Below are 22859 nucleotides of genomic sequence, written 5' to 3' on the forward strand. Positions count from 1 at the left end.
GGGGGGGGGACCCTGATAAGCAGATCTAAGAAGTAAACTCTTGGCATTCTGGTGCCACAGCTGGAGCCTTTCCTGTCCCAAGCTGCCTCACAGCTGGGCACGAGGGGCTAGCAGAACCAGCTCCCCACAGCCCACGCTTTGCCCATATGCTCCTCCCAGGTGGTATGATGTCCATCTTCCTCATGGGCTGCTATGACCCGAGCAGCCAGAAGTGGTGCACAGTCACCAAATGCGCAGGAGGCCATGACGACGCAACGCTCGCCCGGCTGCAGAGGGAACTGGACATGGTGAAGATCAGCAAGGTGAGGAGGGGGCGCTTGGCCCGGCTTGTGGACAGGTTGTTTACTGTGTTACATTTTTTTTTCCTTAAGACAAGGCCTTGCTCTAATAGTCCAGGCTGGCCTTTAGCTCACTTATGTAACTCGGGGTAAGCCACCATTATTGAGAGGAACTGTGCTGTTGGTACTACAGATAGCATTTATCTCACTGCCCTAAATACCGTGATAGTAGTTGGCCATGGGAGCAGCATTAAATCCTAAAATCTGAGGGCCTTCCTCGTGGATGGTGGCCTGCATACCCTATGGGCCACATCTGCAGAGAGGCTTACCTGGGGAGTGGAGGTTGCCATTTTACTTAAGACATAGCTCACAATTTAAGTACCAAGAGAGGGGGCTTAAGGTTTGTTCCACCTTAAGAACAGAGCCCAGAATAGCATCTTTTCTCTTTTAGGACCCAAGCAAAATACCCAGCTGGCTGAAGATCAATAAGATATACTATCCTGACTTCATCGTCCCTGACCCAAAGGTATCAGTCAGCCCCATGGTTGGGGTCCTCTGGTCCACAGAATTAGACTGTAATGTTCTCTAGAATATTATCCTAACCTCATTGAAAGTATCCAGGGATGGGACTCTTGGATTATTCTGTTAGGTGACGGGCACAGGGATGATCTGCCAACACTGAGAAATTGTCATCAATAGGAAGTGAATACTCATTCCCTGGTCACAGAAGGGACTGTTCTAGAAAGGAAGCTGGCTCAGTCCCCTCTTGAACTTACAGATTCAGAGAGGAGACTATCCTAAGGTTACCACGTAGCAGCAGGACTAGAGCTGCTGAGGTTCGGCCTGTTCTGCATTGCTTCTGATTCTGCCTGGTGGGAGATGTTTCCTCCTTCACCAGAGGTAGACTGTTTGCGTCATTCTCACAGAAAGCTGCCGTGTGGGAGATCACAGGAGCAGAATTCTCCAAATCTGAGGCACACACAGCTGATGGGATCTCCATCCGATTCCCTCGCTGCACCCGAATCCGGGATGACAAGGACTGGAAATCTGCCACCAATCTCCCCCAACTCAAGGTGCCAGCCCCTCTGCCTGCATGTGCATCCTCTCATTCACCTTGTCTTTTCCCCCATTCCACTGAGATAGAGCAAGGAGGGCGGTTTGGGGGAGCAAGCCAGCTCCCAAAGAGGAGCAGCTGAAGACTGCCTTCCCTCAGCCCCGGGAGACCACCTCACTTTCCTTAAGAGTGAGCATCCCTCAGTCTGGCCTCAGCCTCAGCAAGGGCTGCCTGCGTGGCAGTTTCTACGCTGATTAAGAACCGGGCCTAGAGAACGGTGCTTTGCACTGATGACTCAGGTTACAGAGCTGTACTTCTTGAAAAGCACCAAGGAAGCTAGTTCCTTTTTCCCGTTTGTTCCCTGGCCAAATGTGCCTAAAGCAGACCATTGTGCAGTCAGGGTCTGGGAAAGTGAGTGAGAGTGCTCCCTGCTCCCTCTCCTCCTCAGGAACTGTACCAGCTGTCCAAAGAGAAGGCAGACTTCACTGTAGTGGCCGGAGATGAGGGGAGCTCTGCCACAGGAGGCAGCAGTGGCGAGAACGAGGGGACCTCCAGGTCTGCTGTTTCCCACAAGGCACCCAGAGCCTCCCCCAAACCTGCTGGTACCAAGAAGGCTGAAGGGAAGATGAGTAACCCCAACAGCAAAGGCAGTAAGGATAAGGGGTGAAGCCGGGAGAGGGGTGGTGAGGGCGGCCTGAGCAACAGAGCCCAGAGGCCAGGAGGCACCTCATGGCCTAGCTTTGCACTCACATGGTTATCTGTGGGCTGCAGTGGCACTGACTGCATTCCTGCTGCGTGTTCAGGGGCCTGAAGCTGTTCTGCTAGGCACCTGGGAGCCTCACAGCAAGCCTGAGTGACAGTACCTTGGGAGAGCCGCCATGACTGAGGACACAGCTACAGGGCTTAGCTGATAACTGCTTTCCCCTCTCTCCTTGACTTCAGGAACCATTATCGTCACCCTCACCCTGTTACTCCTTATCCTGAATTCTGTCCCTCAGGCAGCAAGCTGAATGCAAAGCCTGCCCCTGTGAAACCGGGAGAGAAGCTGGCCGTGAAGTCTTCTCCAGTGAAAGTAGGGGAGAAGAGGAAGGCTGCCGATGACAGCCCATGCCAAGCAAAGGTGAAGAAGGTAAGAATGGTGGCACTTCAGGTGGGCCGGCATCCCAGCCCTCTGCACAGGAACCTTGGAGGTGAGGCGGAGCAGAAGGGCTGCAGGATGCCAGCTGAAAGGACACTGCCTTGCGTTGCCGCTCCACCCGTGCCCTCTTGTTGCCTTGCAGAAGCGGCTGGCCAGCCGGCAGAGAGGAAGGAGAGCTGTGCCAGCAGGCAGGAGATAGATCCCAGCCCAGCCCAGAGGCTCGGGGCAGCCAGCGGTCAGCCCCAAGTCGCAGCTTCCATTAAAGGGGAGAGAGCCAGTGTGGGTGCGGGTGCAGCAGTGAGTTTGTGGTCAGGGTGCAGCAAGTTCAGCCAGCAAGGAAGAGAAGCATGGCTCAGTGATTCCTTGCAGCTGAATAGCCTGGTGTTTCTTCCCCAAGTACTGAAGGCCTTTGAATTGAATCTTTTCCCCTGGACCCTTGACCCCAGAACTTTTTGTCTTTTAACATTTTCAGACCTTTTTATATTTAGTTTTATTTTATATTTTACATTATCTCACTAAGTTGCCCAGGTTGGGCTCAAATTTGGGATCCTCCTGCCTCAGCCTGCTAGAGTGCTGGGAGTATAGGCTTGTGCCACCTTGTCAGTCTAGGTTTTGCCTTTTAGTAGTCATCTAGTCTTTGATTTGGCAACATGTATTGGCACTTAGAGACCTGTAACTAGGTTAGTACTGACACGGCCTGCCCCAAGGAGAAGAACTGAACAGAAGATCGTTGCCCGGGCTGCCTCCCTACCCTCTGCACCTCCCCCCAAGAGTGAGCCCAGAGATCTGACAGCTCAGGGCCCGAGCCAGTTCCCAGTGGACCAGCGAAACCTTGCCCTTCTCTCTTGCCTCCTAAAGCCCTTCAACCTGTTTAATGAGAAAGCTCTTGGCCACTCACCTCGGTCAGGCTACTTGTGCCATCAACTGCTTGATCGCCAAAGGGACGTCACTGAGCTGGGGCAGTCAGCCAGCCCGTCCGGTAGTCAGCTGCAGTCTCAAGTATGGGGGTGTATCCTCCTCTCACCAGCCTTTCCTCCCTCAGGCAGGGTGGGAGGGAGGCCTATCAGTCCTGTTGGTACAGCCTGGAGGATGGCCATATTGATGTCTGTGCCTTGTATCCAGTGAGCTGTTTTTGTGTGCTGTGCTCCAGGCTTCTCCCACCTGGCTCCTTGCTGCCCTCTGTGCTTCTGGGTGAACACCCGGCTACCTAGTGCAGGTCTGGTCCACCCTGACCCCTCTATGTTTGCAGGTGCTGGTGGACATCTTTACTGGGGTGCGGCTCTACTTGCCGCCCTCTACACCAGACTTCAGCCATCTCAGACGCTACTTTGTGGCATTCAATGGGGACCTGGTGCCGGAATTTGACATCACCTCAGCCACACATGTGCTTGGCGACAGGGACAAGAACCCTGAGGCCCAGCTGGTCTCCCCAGAGTGGATTTGGGCATGCATTCGCAAACGGAGGCTGGTAGCTCCCTGCTAGGACTGCGGTCTTTCCTGCCTTAAGCTGTACTCTCCCTGCCACCCCATCACAGGGCTCAGGCTGGGACAGGCAGGTGGAGAGCAGAGGAGGGGGCGGGCTTTCCTTTCTTAAGGCATGAAATCTTCCAAACCCACCAGCTCTTCATGGTCTTTCCTGGACCAGGAGTAGTTGCAGTGGACACCACAAGTGAAGTCACTTTCTCTTGGTGGTTTAAATAGATCTCTCAGATCTGGGTGCTGGCATTGTCATCCTTATTGTTTTCTTTAAAAAAAAAAAAAAAGAACTTATTTTTTTATAAATAAAATATCTCACAGTAATCTGGCTCGCCCCTGCTCCCCCTAGTTCCCTTAGAGGGAGTGAAGTCTGGGCTGTGGAAGCCTTGTTGGCATCTTCTCTCTTGCCTGTCCCTCACAGCTGTATTTAAGGGACTGCCCACCGAATTGGCAGAATTTGTATTCAGCCTGGCTGCCTTTTGCCAGCATGAACCTTTGTTTAAAAGGGAACAAGATGGACTTGGTGGCTTCATTCTCTGGGTAGGTAGGAGAGGCAGGAAATGAGGCCTGTTTGTGGAGGAAGGCGGCCACTGGGTTGGGGGGCTCCGTAAGGTCAGTCTGCCTCCTTGAAGACTCAGAACCAGAGTGCTGTAGGAAGACAGACCTGCACCTGAAGACATGTCTACACGGAGCCAGCTCTGTGGCTGATTTGAAGAAGAAAAGACAATTTGTAGAGACAAGAGCTGTCAGAGATGTCTTCATGCCGGTGGAAATATCCTAAAACCTGTGCTGCTGAGCTGAAGAAGCCACGTTGCTACTGAGCACTTGAATTGCGAATATCCCAACAGAAGGGCCCAAGTATTCAGTTCAACTCCAAAGGGTCACAAGCTAACAGTCTACACCATTAGACAGGAGGGGCAGAGACAGACCTGGTTCAAGTCCTGGAACCGAATAGCTATAACCTGAGGCAAGTTGTTTAACCACCGGCACACCAATCCCCTTGAGTAGAATGGGGATGAGCACTGCTCCTGAGTCGCAGGTGATGATCGGGGACCTCAGATACATTGTGTATAACAGAACAGAACCTGGCACACAGTGTCTAGAGTTGGGAGCAGCACCGTTCCATGCATGCCCAGACCCAGCCTAGAAGAGATGGCTTCTAACCCCAGAGCCTACAGCTGTGTCCAGGACCATAATCCCTGCCCCTTGTGTTGAACTAGGATTATACTCTGCTGGGAGGCTCCCTGCCAGTTTGAAGGCCAGCCTGAATTTGACTTGACCTTAGCTTCCACCTACTGTGTAAAGGGGGTGGGGAGCTTTGAAGGCATTGTCCTCATGGCACTGGGCATTTGGTGTCTCTGACTATGCCCTTTGGCCTGGATTTAGTACTGGGACTAAGATACTTGTTAATCTGTCCTTTGTGACTATCCTGCACAGGCCTTTGTCCCTGTCCAGCTTCCTCAGGCCAAGCAGCTGGGCAGGGCTAGCGCACAGGGCCCTCCCTCCCTGCCCACCACCTTCACTGCTTGCTCGCATTCAGGGCGCACTGTCCCAGCAGAGCAGCAGGGTACTGCTCCCAGTTACAAGTCCATCCTCTACCTTCCGTGTTAGCTCCATCTCAGCAGTTTGTGCTTCCTTCCAGTCTTCCCGGCACACTTTTTAATAAGGAGATTAGATGATACATAGTTGATAAGGCTAAACCTTCCTGGAAAGGTGAAGGCACTTTTGTGTGGTGCTGCTGGGGATTAAACTTGACCTTGTACATGACGGACAACCACTATCAACTGAGCTATCCCCCAGTCAGCTCCTGCCCTCCTTTAAGTTTTTGAGACAGTCTTGCTAATTTGCCCAGGATGGCTTTGATGTCTGCCTCCAGAGTAAGTTGCCTGCCCTGTCATTGTCACTGGCTGCCAGCATGTATCACTGAGTGCTGAGCAGATCAGCTGTCAGAGCAGTGAGGTGAAAGTTCTATGACCCAGCCCTATGACCCAGCCCAACCACCTGCTTGGCAAGATTCCGTCCTGCTTTCTCAGGGGCATCCTCCCCCTTCCCTGTTGCATTTGGGTCAGGGAGGTTATATACAGGCGAATGCATGCACAACAGTGCCTAGGAGGGTGGGCCAACCTCTGAGCCACACTTCAGCTATACCCGAAAGCTACCACTTTCTCCTAAGATGACCTGAAGACTAAATTGCCTCCCCTACTGTCCTCAGATATTTTTTCTGCCTAGATACTGAAGGGTCATTTTTACTTGATCATTTTAAATACCCGAAATTACCTGGTGCTGCTTCCCAGCCATCTTGGGGGAAGCATACATCCTTTTCCTACGAGCTACCTTCTCTTCCAGACTGTTCCCACACACCACTTGGAGATTTGGAGTGACTTACAAAAACACCTGTGTGCACATTGCTTGGGATTTGCCTATGGTTTGTCAGTTCTTTTGTTAGTAAATCATTTGACCTCTGGCATCATCCTCAGACCAGATCCGACAGACATCTATATTGAAACTTTATTACAAAATTATAAAGCAGAGCTCTGTAACAAAAAAATACATATTTGGGTGTGCTTTAACACCCAAGTAAGTCTGACAGCATCTTAATATAAGCCACTTGAAATGACACTGGCATCCAGGAGATTTCAACAAATTGGTACAATATACTGAGCACTAATTCCTGTACAGCTTATTAGTTTGGATTCAACTATCCCAACATATGAACTAGTCAGCTGTGCAAGTTTTTAAAACAAGTCTCAACTGAAATCTCAAAGCAATCACAGCAAAAGCCACAGAATGATCAGAATTATTAAATGTTTCCATGATAATTAAGACCAAGGATCCATGAGGGACAAGAGGAAGGACTCAATAAAAAAAAAAAAAATCAGGTTTTCTACTTGGGGTTGATATTAACTGGAATGGAATCTTGAAACTGCCAACTTTTATTTGGTGTAATAATAAAGGTAACAAAAAAAAAAAAAAAAAAATCCAGGGTGGTTTGACACCTTTTTTTCACCAAAAGAAAACCTTCACCAAAAGATAGATTTAAAGGCAAGTTCTTTCAAAATAAGTGACATTACTCATTCTTGTTGAGTTTACAACCAGCCATCAGTGTATTTTCAGTTCCTGTATGGGAGGAAGTTGGAGGTAGGGGAGGTAAGGCTTCCGCAGGCTTAGAAAGCAAGTAATAAGAAGGGGGAAGGCTGGCTTAGCTTCTTCCTTGAAGTTATTGCTAGATCTTAACTAAGCTGCATGTGCACAGACCTGTTTCATAGTAGAACTGAGGAACACCTGATCCAGTGAGCCTTTGCTAAAGTAGTAGACATCAAAAACTACAGTACTTATTGTCGAGCAGAAAGATGAAAGGCAAGCCTTCACTGGAACATGCCGGGTTCCCCAATTCCTACAAAGGCACCCAGAATGAGAGCGTCTGGACTTGGTACAGTGTTGAGGTAAGTGAGCTAGCATTCCATTGACAACTATTTTATGAAATTCTTCCTGAAGGTGTTTTAATGGTTGATGGAAGGAAAGCCTAAGTGTGTACTAATGTAATAGGCCCTGGTAGAGGTTTCCATCTGCTTTGCAGCCAGTTGGTCCTAGTCTAGACAATATGTATGGGGGATGAGGAAGGGGCAGTCTGCATAGCTCATTCATTGGTAATAAACACATCACTCTTCTGAGAACATGTTTTGTGCTTTGCTGAGCTCTATCAAACCTAAGCCATTCAGCTTCTGCAGAGCCAAGAGGGCTCAAAAATCATCACTACTCATTAGCTAGTCCTTTGTAAAAGGACCAAAAGATCTATCTTGCCCCCAAATCAACAGACTGAGAAAAAAAAAATGAAAGTAGGGACTTAATCCATAGGCAGAATTCAGCCTCATTCAGTATTTTCCAGTACCTCTAAGTTCCTCTGCCTAACACCTTTATATTCCAAGAACTTCAAAAAAGTTCAAGAACTCCTTGGGCCAGGGAGATGGCTCAGCGGCATAAGTGCCTACCTGGTGTGCACAAGGTTCTGAGGGCAATTCTCCAGTACCAGGAGAAAAAACTCTGCCTGTCTCTATCTATGCTTTTGGTGAGACGAAGACTAAAAACCTCGTTGGAAAAGGTAGGGATCTCAGTAGAGTGTTTAATGCCCTTTCCTATTAGACAAAATGTAGAAGCCAAAGTTAAGCAGAAGGACACTGCCTCTACCCCATGCTTCCCCCTTCAATTTGAAGTTAAGGATTGTGCAATCAAGTCTCAAGAGAAAGCAGCAGAGATGATCTGTGCACATCCTTTGTGTACAGATTCTGGAACTTCTCAGCAGTTCGGAAGCCAGATATTTGGTTGGCCCCCAGGGTTAGGTCATGAGCCTGATAGCGTCCAACCCAACACTTCAGGGAGCAACTCAACATAATTGTTATTTTTCTGTAGCACTTATGTTTCATTTTTTACCAGAGGGAAGTTAACTTCTAAATTCAGTCTTAAGGACCACTGCTGGTCTGATAAACTAATATTTTTGGTCCAAAGAAACAAGGATACAGCAAGAGACTTTAAAGATGTTAAAGCACAGAAAGCTAGAGAAACCAGAAATTTAAATCCAGATGTGCAGAAGAGGAAGGAACCATTTCTAGTAGACTTCTGATTGGCCAAGTGCAGGCAGGCATTTTCAGGGGATGAGCGGGGTACAGAAGAGTAAAAATTTTCTAGGTTCTCAGAGGAAGGAAGACATGGTCCAAGTTGTGGAGTCCTCTGCTCATCAATTCCCGTCCATACTCCCAAGGTCACTGAAGCAGGCACTCACCCACGTGATCTGTAGCAGTTCCCACTGGCCTAAGCTACTCTGCCAGCCAGGAGGGACACCTGTACCAGACTAGCACGCCCAGGGATAACACAGCATCTTTGCTTGCCCTGGTCTTGGGAACACTGAAAAATTTCTTCTGTTAGCTCGTCTCTACAAGGTGACCAACCCTGAGCCCAGCCACCCTGGGCTAGATCCCTGTAAGGCACTAAAGCAGCCAGTACAAGCCCTCAGGATCGGAAGACGTGCACAGCTCGAATCACATATTGCCGGCAGATGGGGCATTCATTCATGCGCTTGCCACACTTGGTACAGGTTACCATGTGTCCACACTCGAGCAGAACACAGTCAATGGGTGAGTCCATGCAGATCTTACACAGGTTCTCCTCTAAGCCAGATGGCACGGCTCCTCCTGTTCAAAAACAAGAAAAAGGCATAGGGGACATAAGATTGTCTTAGTGGGGAGGCAGGTCAGGTGGAAAAAAGAGAATAGTCATAGTGAATAAATCTCCAAACCACACACTGTTTAAAGCAAGCTCCTCCAAGAAAACTTCAGTAAGCTACTCCAGGTGTTTATTGGCTTCACAATAAACACCCTCAGAGGGCTACAGATAAAGAATACAGTATTTATGCATTAAATATATTCCACAATTTGAGAACTAAGACAAAGTCCTCAAAGCTTAAAAGAAATAATTTTGAAATAACTGAGGTTGTAATACAGTGAATGAGTGGTAGTTTGGGACTCCATATCCCCTGAGATAAGCATGCAGAAAAGATAAAACTGGTTGAGAAAAGTTTAGATATAAACAGAAGTATAATGAATGGCTCATTAAGAATCAGGACGCTTATCTATAAAAACACAATTTAATGAAACTACAAATCACGGAGGCCCATGAAATACTCCTGGGCTTCCTCTGAGGAGACTTACGGAAAAGTTTGCCAGAGCTTACTGTTCCCTCTGCTGTGCAACCCCCGTACGCACTGCTTATCACACTGGATTATAATTTCAGTTTGCTTACTTCTCTCTCCCCATGGACTTAGAGCTCCTTAATTCAACATACTCAATTTCTATAATCATATACTTAAGTTTGCTCTCTCTGAGGGCAGATACTCATCTTTGAATCCCAAAACATGAGTCACATGGTACGTATTCTCTAAATATCTGATAATAAACATTACTCAAGGGAATAGTAACAACTCCTATTTACTGGATGCATCCCACTGCGCCAGGCAGGTCCTCTAAGACCTTTGCATGTATTAACCCACTGAATCCTCAATCGAACTCTGGATTATTCCTATTATTCTTACTGTATAGATGGGGCAGCTGGGGCTAAGGAGCCAAGAGGCCTGCCCAGTCATACACAGCTGCTCAGTGGAAGCAAAGTCTCACACCTAGGTGGCTAGCTACACAACTGGGCAATATGGCTCCCAGGTGGACCGTCAAGACATCATCAACTGCCAGAGCATGAAGTTCTCACTAAGTGTGACCTGGCTGGTGTCATTAGTAGCACACAGTGGGCACACCATTATCAAACAAAAATCTTCATGATCAACAGCCTGGCTTTCTCCAATAATGTCTTAAATTGCAGGCTGAGTTTGGTAGCCATAGAGACCCGGCCTCATACAGGTCACTTCTACTACCTGGATTTAGCTATTCCACAAGGAGTTTTGTCTCAGTCTGTTGCTGTGAACTTTTCCTCTTTTCTGAACTATTCAAAAGGTCAAGAAACACTTCCCAGGCCAGTGAGATAGCTCAGCAGTCTAAAGTGCCTGCTTAGGCAAGCACTCAGGGACTGAGGTTCGATCCCCGGCACCACATGCTGCGCCAGCCCTGCCCCCAAGGGTGGGCTGAGCCGGCCACCAAAAAAAAAAGAGCATTCAGTAAAGGGTGCTCAATTTAATCAGAAACAAAATGAAGGAGCCTGCGTGGTGGTGCACATCGGTGATCCCAGTCCTGGGGAAGTTGAGGCAGGAGGTCACTGTGAGGTCAGGGCTGGCCTCAGCTACACAGCAAGACCCTGTCTCAAAAAAAAAAACCACTTCCCTGGCAGGTGTGGTGATGTACACCTGTAATTCAAGCCCTCAAGAGGCTGAGGCAGGAGGATCACTGAGAGGTCAAGGTCAGCCTGGGCTACATAGTGAATTCAAAGCTAGCCTAAACTACATAGCAAGACCATCTCAAAAATCTTGCCTTAGGTGGTGGGCAGGCTGTGAAAGAGAGTGAAACCTATTTACCTCCTTTCTGGGGTTGCTGGCACAAGGAATCTAAGTAAGCTCAAGTAATTTATAGAATTTCAGTTATTCTTTGCTCTCGGGAGTAACCAATTATTGACTCAATTGTCTACATCCTCCCCAGGAATACTAAAAAGGGAGCAAGGCACTGCGTGGATTAGCCTCATCTTGGTGTCAGGAAGGCATAGGTCTAGACTTCCAAAAGCTCCCGAGGAACTATGAAAAGCTCAACTCTGCCCTGATCTGAGCACAAAATGTGGGATTATCTTTTGAAAAAAAGTTTTAAAATGCCTTGTAGGCCCCACCCCTATTCGAAGAATGTTCTCGTTGGGAAGGAACTCATAACCACGTCCCTTAAAGCTTCAAAATCATATAGCAAGCTTGAGAACGTGGCCTTGCTGTCAGGAGTTCCGCAGTGTGTCCGGGATGCCCCAGGAATGGTCTTCATACACAGGTCGGTACATGGCAGCTAGGTGGGGGGATACGCACCTCATGCCAACAGCACCTGAGTGACAGCTTTCTTCTTGTCTCCAGAGCAGGTCCATCTAAACTGGGCTATCACGTCACCACCCTTGCCTTATGGTTGGCACCAGAAGCTGAATAACATCTAAGTGACTTCCTGAGGTACTCTCCCCCCTCCCAAGACCAGTTTCAATGAAGTTGACACCAAAAATTGGAAAAAATGACACAAGTGGCTTTCACAGTCTGCCTTCAGGCTGCTGTGACTCTGTTTTTGTCACAGGAGACGGGGTGGGGAGAGAGTTCCTAAAGATGCTGAGAACCAAGTTCTCAGCAAGCGTCTTCAGCAGTTAGCAGGAATCAGGCAGAGAAAGTCAGAACAGCTGAAAGCCTAAGCCCACTGCCAAAGAGAAACTGCTACTTACCGTTTTGGTCTTCAGCACCACACACTAGAAAGGAAAGAGAAAGACGTCTGAATAGGTAACATGTCACCAGATGTCTCTATCACACTGGCATCATTTCTTAACTCCCCTCAATTTCCCAGCTTGCCAACAGTGTAGGGGGACACTCGCCCTCATCATTCTACACACATGGGGAGAGCTCAGATGGCTTCTGCCAGTGCGTCACACTACTTGTGAAAACGTGTTCCGCTGGTCTGCATGAACAACCCTGCACAGCAACCTTCTCTGTGCCTCTGAAGCCAGCATTAAAGTCAAGAAAGAATGAAGAATGTGGCTATTTCAGTCAGCTGGGGATTCTGGACAAAGTTCTCGTGTGCAGTCAATGCTCTACTTCCCTGGGAGACACTTGAAAGAGTCCCAAAAGGAAGACAGACGCATGTCAGAAGCCCAGTCTATGACCAGGTGCATAGCTGGATTCTGCTCAATCTGAGCTGTTCAAATTTATTAGAGAAGAACGCAAGACCTTTGTCACCGACTGTTAGCATGCAAAGAATCAAAATGATGTCTGCCAGGAACTAAAGCAGCTGGGATATGAAGGGAAGTGGGCGCTCTGTGGTAAAGCAATTTCAGGAAATGCCAAGTTCAAACAGCCAACATACTTCTCTTCTGCAGGGCTTCTCTGCATTTGATATGAAATATATGTCATGAATCAGTAATGGCACACAGAATAAAGTATTTGTTCCCAAACTCACTTAACCACAGGCTCAGGTATTCGGGGGAAGGGAACTGTATCTCCTGAAAATGACACCATGTAAAATGGAGATGAATGAAAGGTAAAGCCCACATGCAGAGCAGACATTCTACCATGTGTGCTAAGCCTTTCCGTCTAGTCTAGAATTAAATGTTGGAGCTAGGAGTCTTGTGCAGGTACCACATGGTAAGAAAGGCCATAGACTTAGACCAGAAAATCCTCAGGTCAAATCCAGGCTTCACAATAAAAGGGTGATGCTAATGATGCCTACGGCATAGCGAACTCAGGATGAAATGTATACCGTGCTGCACCCAGTGTTAGCACTCAGCTGTGACAGCTGCTGTTAGATGGCCTGAAGATGTAAGTTGACCTCCACCATGGCTAAATGTACTGGGCTTCCATCAGGCTGACATCATGCTTTGGGGTAACAGCAAACATCCACTCACCTAGATGCTGGAGTCCTTTCTGATCCTTATACAGCCGTGTCACCCTCTCCATCAGCTCCCACTTCTCACAGCAGCCCTTGTAGTTGACAAAGTTGCGAGCCAGGATCTCTTTTAGCTGCCGCACTGTTAGGCCTTCAATGTCCTCCAGGTGGGTCAGGTCGGACAGTGAGGCCCTCCGGCCTGGGACGAAGCTGTCCTCTGAGTCAATGGACTACAATGGCAAAGATGAGAGTGGGCTCAGCTTGTACTTCCCTTCCACTGAGCTTTCTCTCTAAAGACCCCAGAGCACTCATCACAGTGCTCGTTGCTGACTGACCTCAAGAAGAGCATGAATAGACAAAATAACTGAATAGTGCTTTAGACTGGAAAAGTCTTTTCCTGGCCCACAGCTCTGCATTCAGGCACAGCTTGCGTGATACACCAGGAGCACTACTTTGAGGCAGATCACCCTTATTTGAATCCTGACCTCTCTGCTGACTAAATGCTAAATAACATCCCGGCAAGTTGCTGATCTAGTCCACTGATAAAGAAGAAATAGCAGTTCTACTGTCTGTGTCATCCCTGCCTGGCACCGCTCCATCCATCGCCTGCACCACAGCTCCATGGCCTGACAACCGTGCTCTCTGCACTGGCTGAGGCCTGAACTTCTCACTACCTGACCTCTTTTTCCTAACAATGCCGCTTGTGCTAGAAGCAGGAGAAAAGAACAAGATTTTCACAGCAACACCCACAGCCTGCTCTCTAGCAGCTCTTAGAAAATCCAGAAGACTGGGAAACTGATGGGTCATGAGGCTCCCCCCTCACTAAGGCCTCGCACTGCTGACTCACACAGCAGCAAACTCCCCTGCGAACAGGACTCCGGGAGGACTGTCACCACAAACCCGGTCTCGCCTCTCTACCTGAGTCTGCTAAGAGGCTCCTAAGAACACCAGTGGAAGCAAAGGCACAGGGGCAGGCCCGTGCAGAGGCCCACCTGGGTCTCCTCCTCAGCAGGTGCTCTAGCTGTGCCTTCCAGGTAGACCGGCTCTTCTTGGTCCTGAGACACATGACCATTGGCCTGCAGGAAGAGAAAGATGCCAGCACATCCAGAAATAGTCTGGAGGTTTGCAGGGCGAGCGCCTCTTCCCAGGTCACACAATGTCCAATAATACTCCCATTTTCCCAGAAATCACGTCTCCTACAAGAGCATCTCAAACACCAACTTTATCAGGCAGAGAAACAACACAACAGAGTTCAGTGGACCTACAGCTGTCCTCCAAAAGTGCACTAATCCTGCACGCCACAAGGATGGCACTGACTGTACTCACTGTCAGTTTATTCTCAGTTTGAACCCTCAAGGTGAAAGGACATTCATGGTATCCTTCTCATGGCTGCTCTGCTCTCTACCAGTACTTTCTCTCTTGGCAGACTCCCAGTGCTGCTCTCTAACCCTCTGTCCCTGGTTCTGCCTGTCACACCAGCACCCACTCATTTTTCCACATGGCTCACACAGTGCCTTTCTCCTTCATGCTGAATTCGCTGGCTTCCCCAAGGGACCCTGAGGAGACAGTTTCAGCCTCCCCTCGCCCTCCTCCCTCTTCTCACACTGGTTACTGCTAGAAATGTGCTCCACCCAGAGAGGCGCACCATGATACAGACAGGTCCACAACCTGCTCAAATGCCACTGTCAGGCATCTAAGAATCTACCGGCCTAGGGCTATATAAGACACATGCCCAGGCTTGAAGAATTTCTTCTTTCAGAAGTCTAGCTTTTCAAAAGGCCCCTCCTGGGTTCTGCTTTAGGGTTTTTTGTCTTTGGGTGGGTTTCTTTGTTGTTTTGTTTTGGTTTTGTCTTTTTGAGACAAGGTTTCACTGTGTAGTTTGGGCCAGCCTTGAACTCACTCTGTAGTGCTGGGACTACAGGATTACATGGTACCACCACATGCCCGGTTTCTTTAGAAGGCTTTACCAGAGAGCAACCTGAACTGCTTTCCATCCCAAGCCCCTAATTAGATCCTCTCACAGCCTCCTCCCCTAGGCAGAAGGCAAGGTGTACGCTTTGTTGCCCATTGGATCTGCTTGGACAGCACCAGCTTGGTGTTACTTTGGAATGTTTCGGAGACTTCCCTGTTCCTATCCTAAGTGGATAGCTTTTGTTCTTTGTTTCCTAAAAAGAAAAACTGGGCCTTGTGCTGCCAAATAAACTCCTGCCTTCTAGTTTGTCCACTGGCTAAGTCAAAATTCGCAACATATGCATTCATTGTTTTGTGTACTACACATGCTTTCCAGCCTACCAACTACTGCTAGGGCACTAACGGTAAAGGATAGAATCCTGGTGCCACTAGCAGTGTGAGGAGACCTGCACTCTAGGTGCAGCTCACCTGTGGGCCCAGTGACAGCCGTGCACCAGTCACTTAACTCCTCTGTGTCTACATTTTTTTCCTGCTCGCAAAAAATCTCATCAGAACAAAGGAAGTGAGTTGACTCTTAGGTCCCCTGAAAATCTCAGAAGAATGGCATGACTTCTAGGTGTAATCTGGAAATTTCTGGTTAATGACAAGAAGCTTGCAATCTTTTTTTTTTTTTTTCTTTTTCTTTTTCTTTTTTGCAGAACCACGGATTGAACTCAGACCCTTGCACTTGCCAGGGAAGTGCTTATTCCACTGAGCCATCTCCCTAGCCCTGAAGCTTGCGATCTTGACAGGCATGGGGGTGTACACAATGGCAATCCCAGCACTCAGGAGGTTGGGGCAGGAGGGTCACTATGAGTTTGAGGCCTGCCTTAAAAAAAAAATAAATAAATAAAAATAAAAAAACCTTACAATCTTTTGTTGAAAAATCCACTTGAAGGTTCCCACAGAGAAAAATAATTCCTCAAGTCCCTTTTTTGGCTCCCCATAAACAAGTGTTCCAAAAACCAAGCCAAAGAGAAAAACAGAGCAAGAGACATGACCTGTCCAGAAGACCAACAGTCAATGCATAGGAAAGAGTTAAGGTCCAGCTGGGGTGGGGAGGAACCCTGGTTATAGCAACCAGGAACAAAATGATTTTGCTCCAGTTAAATTCTGTTCTCACGCTGGCCTTTATGCCTCAGTGCCTGTCAGGAGCTGAATCGGGGGCCCAGTCCTGTCAAAGGAGGTGATCATAAACAAGAGCAGCAGCCACACATTACGTGTGGGAACCAGCAACAGAAGCTCTGCGGCCCTGAGCGGTGTCAGCTGCTGAGACATGACAGTATGCTATTCAAGCTGCCCTCTGTCCAAGCAAGATCAAAAGGCCTCAGGATTACTAACCCCATTTCATTACAATAGGCTCAAAGTTTGCCCAAGCTGACCTAAGAGCCGGTAGGTATGGGACTGGGGCGGGGGGATGTGGCCTGGGAGTAAAGTGTCTGCCTAGCGTGCACAAAGCCCTGAGGTAATCCCCCTCAAAACAAAAACAAAAAAACTAGATCTTCTAGGTCGGCGGCAGTGCACGGATGGCACATGTGCCCCAGCAGCACGCGGAGGCCCCTCTGGCAGCACGCGAGCCAGACCGCCTCAGCAGCCAAGCACCATGCAACAGTGGCTTATTGTAAACCAAAACCTCAGAATTCAGGCTTAATAGCAGGGTCGGCATTTTGTGATAAATAAGTTGTTTTGGGGTTGCAGTTTGGGTACTCGTCTCTAAAAAGTTCACCCCCTCCATTCTAGGTCCTGGTGCCCCGACTGCTGCACAGACCATGTAGACAGCAAGGTCACTGGGGCATTCCTATAAACCTGTGACATCATCACTCCTAACACTGAGGCTGCCCTCACTGGAGCCCCAAGAGTTGTCACATGTTTACGTTAGCTCTCCCAGGAGCTTTGTGAGAAAAGATAGTAAATTACTCATTTCTCTACCCATATGCCTAGTTCATGATTTGGTCAGTGTGCTGCTATTGGTGACCATTTCTGGGTCCCACTGAGATGACAATAAAGCTGCCTACAGTACAACATTCCAGCTGCTGCCACTCCCACAGTGACCGGAGAGCAGCAGGGTCCTCCCGCTCAATGTGCCCAGTGATGGCTCCCTCGGAGTTCCCAATCCTGCTAAGGATGACCGGGCAAAGGTGAGTGGGAAAGGGATAAAACTAAATTTGGAGAGTTAATGGTGAGTTTCCTCAAAATACTTTTGCAATAATGAATAGAACCAGGATACACATGATTCAAAACAAACACTACGAAAGCATGGCTCCATGTGCATCACTGTGAAGGCCAAAGCACGAGCCTGCTGCCCAGAAAGCATCACTACCGGCACCCAGAAGCAGGCAGGCTTCAGCTCGCCAAGGCACCTCGCCCCACACCCATGTCTGTAGTGTGGGTGGGAGCAGAACGTGAGCGCTCACTGGCATGGATGCCCAGGGACTGCAACAGCCATACCTGCTGATGCTCCTGAGCCTGGGCCAGGGAAACAGAGGTGGCTTGTGCAGGTGAAGCAGGGAGGCTTGGTGAGGTAGGAGGTACTGTGCAGGGGTGAGGCTGAGTCAGGAAGGCCTGCTGCTCAGGGAAGTCCGGGGATAAGGTGGGGACATGAGTCCTGGCCTCCTCAGAGATTACGGGCTGCTGACCAAGCACCAAGAACACCAGCTCTTCTTTCTCGCGGCACATTTCGGTAGAGATGTCATGGAGGCTGAGGTAGTCCCTCAGGTCCTTCACTTTCATCTTCATAAGCTCCTCCCGCTGAAAGCCTGTGGCTCTGAACCGTTGGCAGAGGAGGCAGAGGCGGGGCCCGTTCCCCTCTTGGCTTGAACAGGTCATGCAGAAATGCTTCTTACAGTCCAAGCAGGTCTGCTGCTTAGAGCAAGAGGCAGAGGAAAGCACATCAGCTCAAGAGACCAAGACAGACTGTGGGGTGGGAACTGCGGGGCCACCATGCCCACCAGGACCAGCTCCCATCACTCTCCTTGCTAAGCTGTCTCCTGAACCCAAGGTACAAGCTACCTTACAGACTTCCAACTGGAAGCCACTCCAAGGCAGCAGACCTTCTGTGTGTATCTATGGGTCCATGTCACCAAAAATTAACACTACCAGATTTGGAACAAAAAAGCTGTGCAGTTTTAAGTCACCATTTTTGGTGATGTCTCCTGGGGTATATAACAGCCTCTCTGGTGCTAAGCCTTCACATTGGTAAGGGGGTGGAGATGGGTGACAACAGTATGTACCTCACAAGGCTATAAAGATTAAGAAATAATGCATTTAAGTACGTCTCACACATAAGGAGGCCTTGGTAATTGTCAGCAGTTTTAACCATTATTGCTAAGAAATACTGGCTAACGATAAGGGCCGGGATTCAAATCCTAATCTGTCATTCTTTCTGCCTTATTGCTTTATTTGATTCTTTATTACTGAGAAATGAGAGCAAATGTATGAAGGCTATGGCAGTAGTGACTGCTACTATGAGCATTAATTATACCAAGGGAGTCCTACATACTATCTGCAATAGCTTGTCATTTAATTCTCAAAGCACCTTCCAAAGGAAGTAGTAGCCATCTTCACTGACTCACAAAGCAACTGAGGACTAGTGAGATCAAGTATCGTGTTCAAGGTCAGACAGTAAAGGCAGAGCAGCCGCTCACACTTGAGGCCTCAGCCCAGTGCCCGTGACCTCCTCCCCCCTGGCCCTTCCGGCTCTGCAGTCCCACCCCAGCTGCCAGCAGTCCAGCGCCTGGCTTTCCACCTCCAAACTGCCAAGCTCGTGCCTTCCACAGAGGCTGGGGCCAGGCTGCCCTCCTCAGCACGGCCATCCTCAGTGCTGGGAAGTGTGTAGGGCAGAAGATCATTTCCATGATAAATATTTAGATGCTGAGAGCCCCTGGGCCTGAGGCTGCTGTCCTCCATGAAAGCACTGTGCGTCACAGGCAGGCACGCCTGACAGACAAGCTGGCACTGCCCGGCAGCCGCTACGCTACAGTCACAGGCAGCACACCAAGACTTGCTCAAGCCACAGCAAGCAACCCCTCAGCCACTCAGCCCACAGGCTGCCAAAGTGTGGGACCATCTGGCTGAGTTCTGCTCCGGCTGAGGGTAGGTCACCCTCACAAAAGAGACGTAATTCCTGAGATAATCTGTTAGGAGAGTCCTGGGGGAGTCATCATACTCAGTGATCCTCTAAGGAAGTTAAAAACTTTTCATCCCGTGGCAAGGGAAGAATTAACCTACATGTTTCTGTTCCCTCTTCCTAAATATAGGAAGCTGTTCAGGCTACAAAAGAATGCCCAAGAGGCAAGGGCACAGGAAACCCTTGAGTGCGGCTGACGTAAAAGTCTGCACAGTTAAGGCAGTTATAGTAGTAACAGCCATTCATACAGTACAGTCATTCATATAGTAAAAGGAAAAAGCCCTAAACTTTACTGTCCAGTTTGGGCTATTAAGATTTAGAAGGCATTACAAAGGGACACACACAAGCTCCTTTATTCTCCACACAGTTATAACCACAACATAAACTGCAAAGACTGACAGAAAAGGACACACAGCTTCACTAAGACTATAACAGGTCTAGGATCAACAATCATGCAAGTGGAAAAATGGGTGTTTGGGGGTAACAGGTTTGTTCATATCTGAAATTTTCCTGTGTGGAGATGAAATGTGTCTAGGTAGGGAAACGAAGAGCTTCAAAGTCGGAAAGCTGAGGCGCTGATGTGGAACATCACTTAAGTCAATGCAGTTTGACAAGTTGTAGCTAGAAAGAGTTAGAAAGCCTGCACTGCTCAATCAGCCAGATACAAACAACTCTCTCTTCGTTCTTCAAATGTGTATGGCTTGTTGAATGCAAGATCACAATGCAAAAACAGCAAGCCCGCTCTGTCACCCTCTGCCCACCAGGGACTCTGAAGTCAAGCAGCCTCTGAAACACATCCTCAAGAACAGGACAGTGCTCTGGGCTAAAATCTCAGCATGCAGTAGCAAGAGAGAACAAAGGGGGAGGAAAAAAAGAGCCATCAATTAATGCAGGCAGAAGGAGCAAAGGGAGCTTGTGTGTACAGATTCTAGCAAGTGGTTCACACGAGCCAAGGAGCAAGACAGCATGAAAGATGAAGAGTGGAGGCAGTGCGCCTGCAGGGATGCCAGGGTACCTGCCTGCAGCCTTCGGAGTGGGTGGCAGCACCTCGGCCGACCCGCCCTTCAGGGGCCACACGAGGGCGCTTGGCCTTCTCTGCTCGGACAGTCTGCCTTCCTTCCCCATGCACTCCTCAGCGCATGCCCTGGCTCTGCCTAGGCCCCCATCCCACCATACTATTCTAAGAACACTGATGTAGCATGTGAACTAATTTATATAAAGCTCAGTATAAGGTGGGCACCAGAAGGCAACAGAATCGCCTTTTGTACCTTCCTCTCTGCCTCATCACTCTGGCTTTCGCAGCACAGAACCAGTCCTCTGTTTCTACTCTGGGATCTAAATACCACTTCTAGGTGCCCAGGTTCAACTGTGCCGCCTTCAGGCTGGCCCAATGAAACCGGTTGAGTGCCAAAATCCCCACCAACACTGTCAGGTCCTCTGCTGCACTACAGGCAGGTTTGTGGCAAAATGACAGCCTGCCAGTTCTCTCTATGCTGGGAACTTGGGGCATGCAGGGGTGTGTATTCTCCCCTAACAGTCTTTACCATTACGTATGTTTTATACCCAAAGAGCACACGGGAAATAGACTGCAATGGGGCGGGGGACTTCTACAAAAGACATTTTAAAAGCCTCTGGCCAGCTGGGCTTGGCAGCATACACCTGTAATCCCAATCCTTGAAAGGCTGAGGCAGGAGGATCACTCTGAGTTTGAGGCCAGCCTAGGCTACATAGTGAGTTCAAAGTATGAACTATGTAGTAAGACCCTGCCTCTCTCCCCACCCCCCAAAAAGCTAAAAGCCTCTGGCTGTTAAATGCCAAACCTTTAAAATAAGAACACTAATCGAGGCTTGACAAGGTGGTGCACACCTGTACACCATGGTGTACTCAAAGTTATCCTGAACTACATAGTAAGACCTTGTCTCAAAAAAATCAGAAAACATAGAGGTCAGGGAGATGGCTCAGTGGAATAAGCACTTCCCTGTCAAGTGCAAGGGCCTGAGTTCAATCCCCGGTTCCACAAATAAATAAATAAATAAATAAATAATCAGAAAACAAAAACCAAAAAGAACACTGGCTCACTTAAGCATGAAATTACAAATGAAAAATTCTTGTAAAATACCTTAATCACAAAATTCATTGTGAACTGCATAAAATTAAGTTTTATTTTTATAGCAAAGAAAATAAAATCACTAACCAACTTTCATCATCTAAATTGGAACCTGTCTAGGCCTGGGATATAGCTCAGTAGCATACCATCTTCCTGGCAAGCACGAGGTTGTGAGTTTGACTCCAGTAACAAAATTAAATAAATAAATAAATAAATAAATAGGAACCCGTCTCCTCCCACAAAGCTCTTCTTGCCATGTGTCTCTGTGGTGTGTGCTGGGAGCTTCCTATCCGACCCAGGCTCTGTGGTCGCAGGGTGGCCTCCTCCATCTCTGCCTCCCCAGCCCAGGCGATGCCTCACACAGGGGATATACACAACTATTTCCGATCAGTAGAAAACACACTGCTAAGTTTAATCACTGCCATGCACTGAGGTGCCTGGGCCTGTCACCTACAATCTTCAATCTCCATGTGTTTCCTGGGGGTGGCTTTAAAGTCCAAGCCCAGGGCTCGAATGTGAGCTCTGCCATTTAATAGGTATGTGATCTTGGGGTGTACTGAAGCAGAGGAAAAAGAATGAGTACAGTACTTTGATATTTCTTATACTGTCTGCCAAGAATTTGATATGTACATTCTTTTTGAAATTTTTAGCCTCTGTTTATCATATGCAAAATGGGATCTGATAGGATTCTAAAATCTATTGTTATGAAGATTAAATGGAAAAAAAAGGCTCAAGCCAGACATGGTGGCCTACACCTACAATCCCAGAAATTGGGAGGCTGAGGCAGGAGGATCCCACAAGTCTCAGGTCAGCCTGAGCTACACTGTGAGTTCAGGACCAGTATGGACTGCAGAGCAAGACCCTGTCTCAAAAAAAATTCAAAATGCCCATTAACTAAGGAATAGATTTAAAAAAAAAGATGTGGTATTTTTACACAATGGAGTATTACTCAGCTATAAAAAAGATAAACTCAAGGCTTTTATAGATAAATGGATCCAACTAGAAACCATACTTGTGAAATAAATCACACCTGCATGTGCAAACATCGAGATGCTAGTGTAAGAACCTGAAAGAGTAAATAAAATCTGAAAGGTACAATAGATACTGTGAAAGGGAAAGAATCTGTTCAATGGGAAGGAAAAACTGGGATGAGGGAAAGGACAAAAGAAAGAAGGAGAAAAGATATATTTATGTATATACACAGGGTAGTTCAGATAACTGTACTGCTGATTTCTTTTTTTTTTTTTTTAAATATTTTTATTTATTTATATGTGGGGGGGCAGCTCAGCCCACCAGGGGGCGGGGCCAGCTGGCATGTGGTGCTGGGGGATTGAACCGCGGTCCCTGTGCTTTGCTAAGCTTGTTCTAAGTAGATGCTTTAGACCACTGAGCCATCTCACCAGCCCCAATATTATCTTTTTTTTTTTTTTTCAGAACCGGGGATTGAACTCATGTCCTTGCACTTGCCAGGCAAGCACTTACTCTACTGAGCCATCTCCCCAGCCCTGTACTGCTGATTTCTGTTGGTTCACTGAAAGGGGCAGTTCATGCTTGAATTTTTCTTCTGTTTTTTAACTTCTTATAACTTTATTTTTTTAACCTATTTTGCATGTTTATATCTGGTAATCTAAACAGCTAATTTGAAGATAACATTATGCAATATAGCAACCATTGTCAAATTTCTTT

General features: G+C 48.0%; 2 protein-coding genes across 12 annotated transcripts in view; one reads left to right on the plus strand and one right to left on the minus strand.

Annotated features, from left to right (window-relative positions):
* Lig3 (DNA ligase 3) overlaps positions 1-4482 on the plus strand; it is a 21807-nt gene extending 17325 nt beyond the window's left edge. For 4 of the 5 annotated variants that reach the window (XM_023719894.1, XM_023719893.1, XM_023719896.1 and 1 more), the window contains 6 exons: positions 160-302; positions 730-804; positions 1205-1351; positions 1781-1982; positions 2331-2461; positions 3720-4482. In XM_023719894.1, coding sequence (XP_023575662.1) covers positions 160-302; positions 730-804; positions 1205-1351; positions 1781-1982; positions 2331-2461; positions 3720-3953 — 932 coding nt within the window. In that variant the 3' untranslated portion in view covers positions 3954-4482. Of the gene's footprint in view, positions 1-159; positions 303-729; positions 805-1204; positions 1352-1780; positions 1983-2330; positions 2462-2612; positions 2962-3719 lie in introns of those variants that run through there. The other variant, XM_023719897.1, reaches the window with a different exon arrangement.
* Positions 4483-8464: 3982 nt separating this feature from the next.
* Positions 8465-22859, minus strand: part of Rffl (ring finger and FYVE like domain containing E3 ubiquitin protein ligase) — a 69895-nt gene continuing 55500 nt past the window's right edge. For 5 of the 7 annotated variants that reach the window (XM_023720001.1, XM_023720002.1, XM_023719997.1 and 2 more), the window contains exons 3-7: positions 17389-17799; positions 13983-14066; positions 13010-13220; positions 11837-11860; positions 8465-9132 (exon numbers count right to left, since the gene is read on the minus strand). In XM_023720001.1, coding sequence (XP_023575769.1) covers positions 8951-9132; positions 11837-11860; positions 13010-13220; positions 13983-14066; positions 17389-17799 — 912 coding nt within the window. In that variant the 3' untranslated portion in view covers positions 8465-8950. The remainder of the gene's footprint in view (positions 9133-11836; positions 11861-13009; positions 13221-13982; positions 14067-17388; positions 17800-22859) is intronic. The other 2 variants (XM_023719998.1, XM_023719999.1) reach the window with 2 other exon arrangements.

Source organism: Octodon degus, unplaced genomic scaffold, assembly GCF_000260255.1.
Source record: "Octodon degus isolate 3935 unplaced genomic scaffold, OctDeg1.0 scaffold00072, whole genome shotgun sequence".
Lineage (NCBI taxonomy): Eukaryota > Metazoa > Chordata > Mammalia > Rodentia > Octodontidae > Octodon > Octodon degus.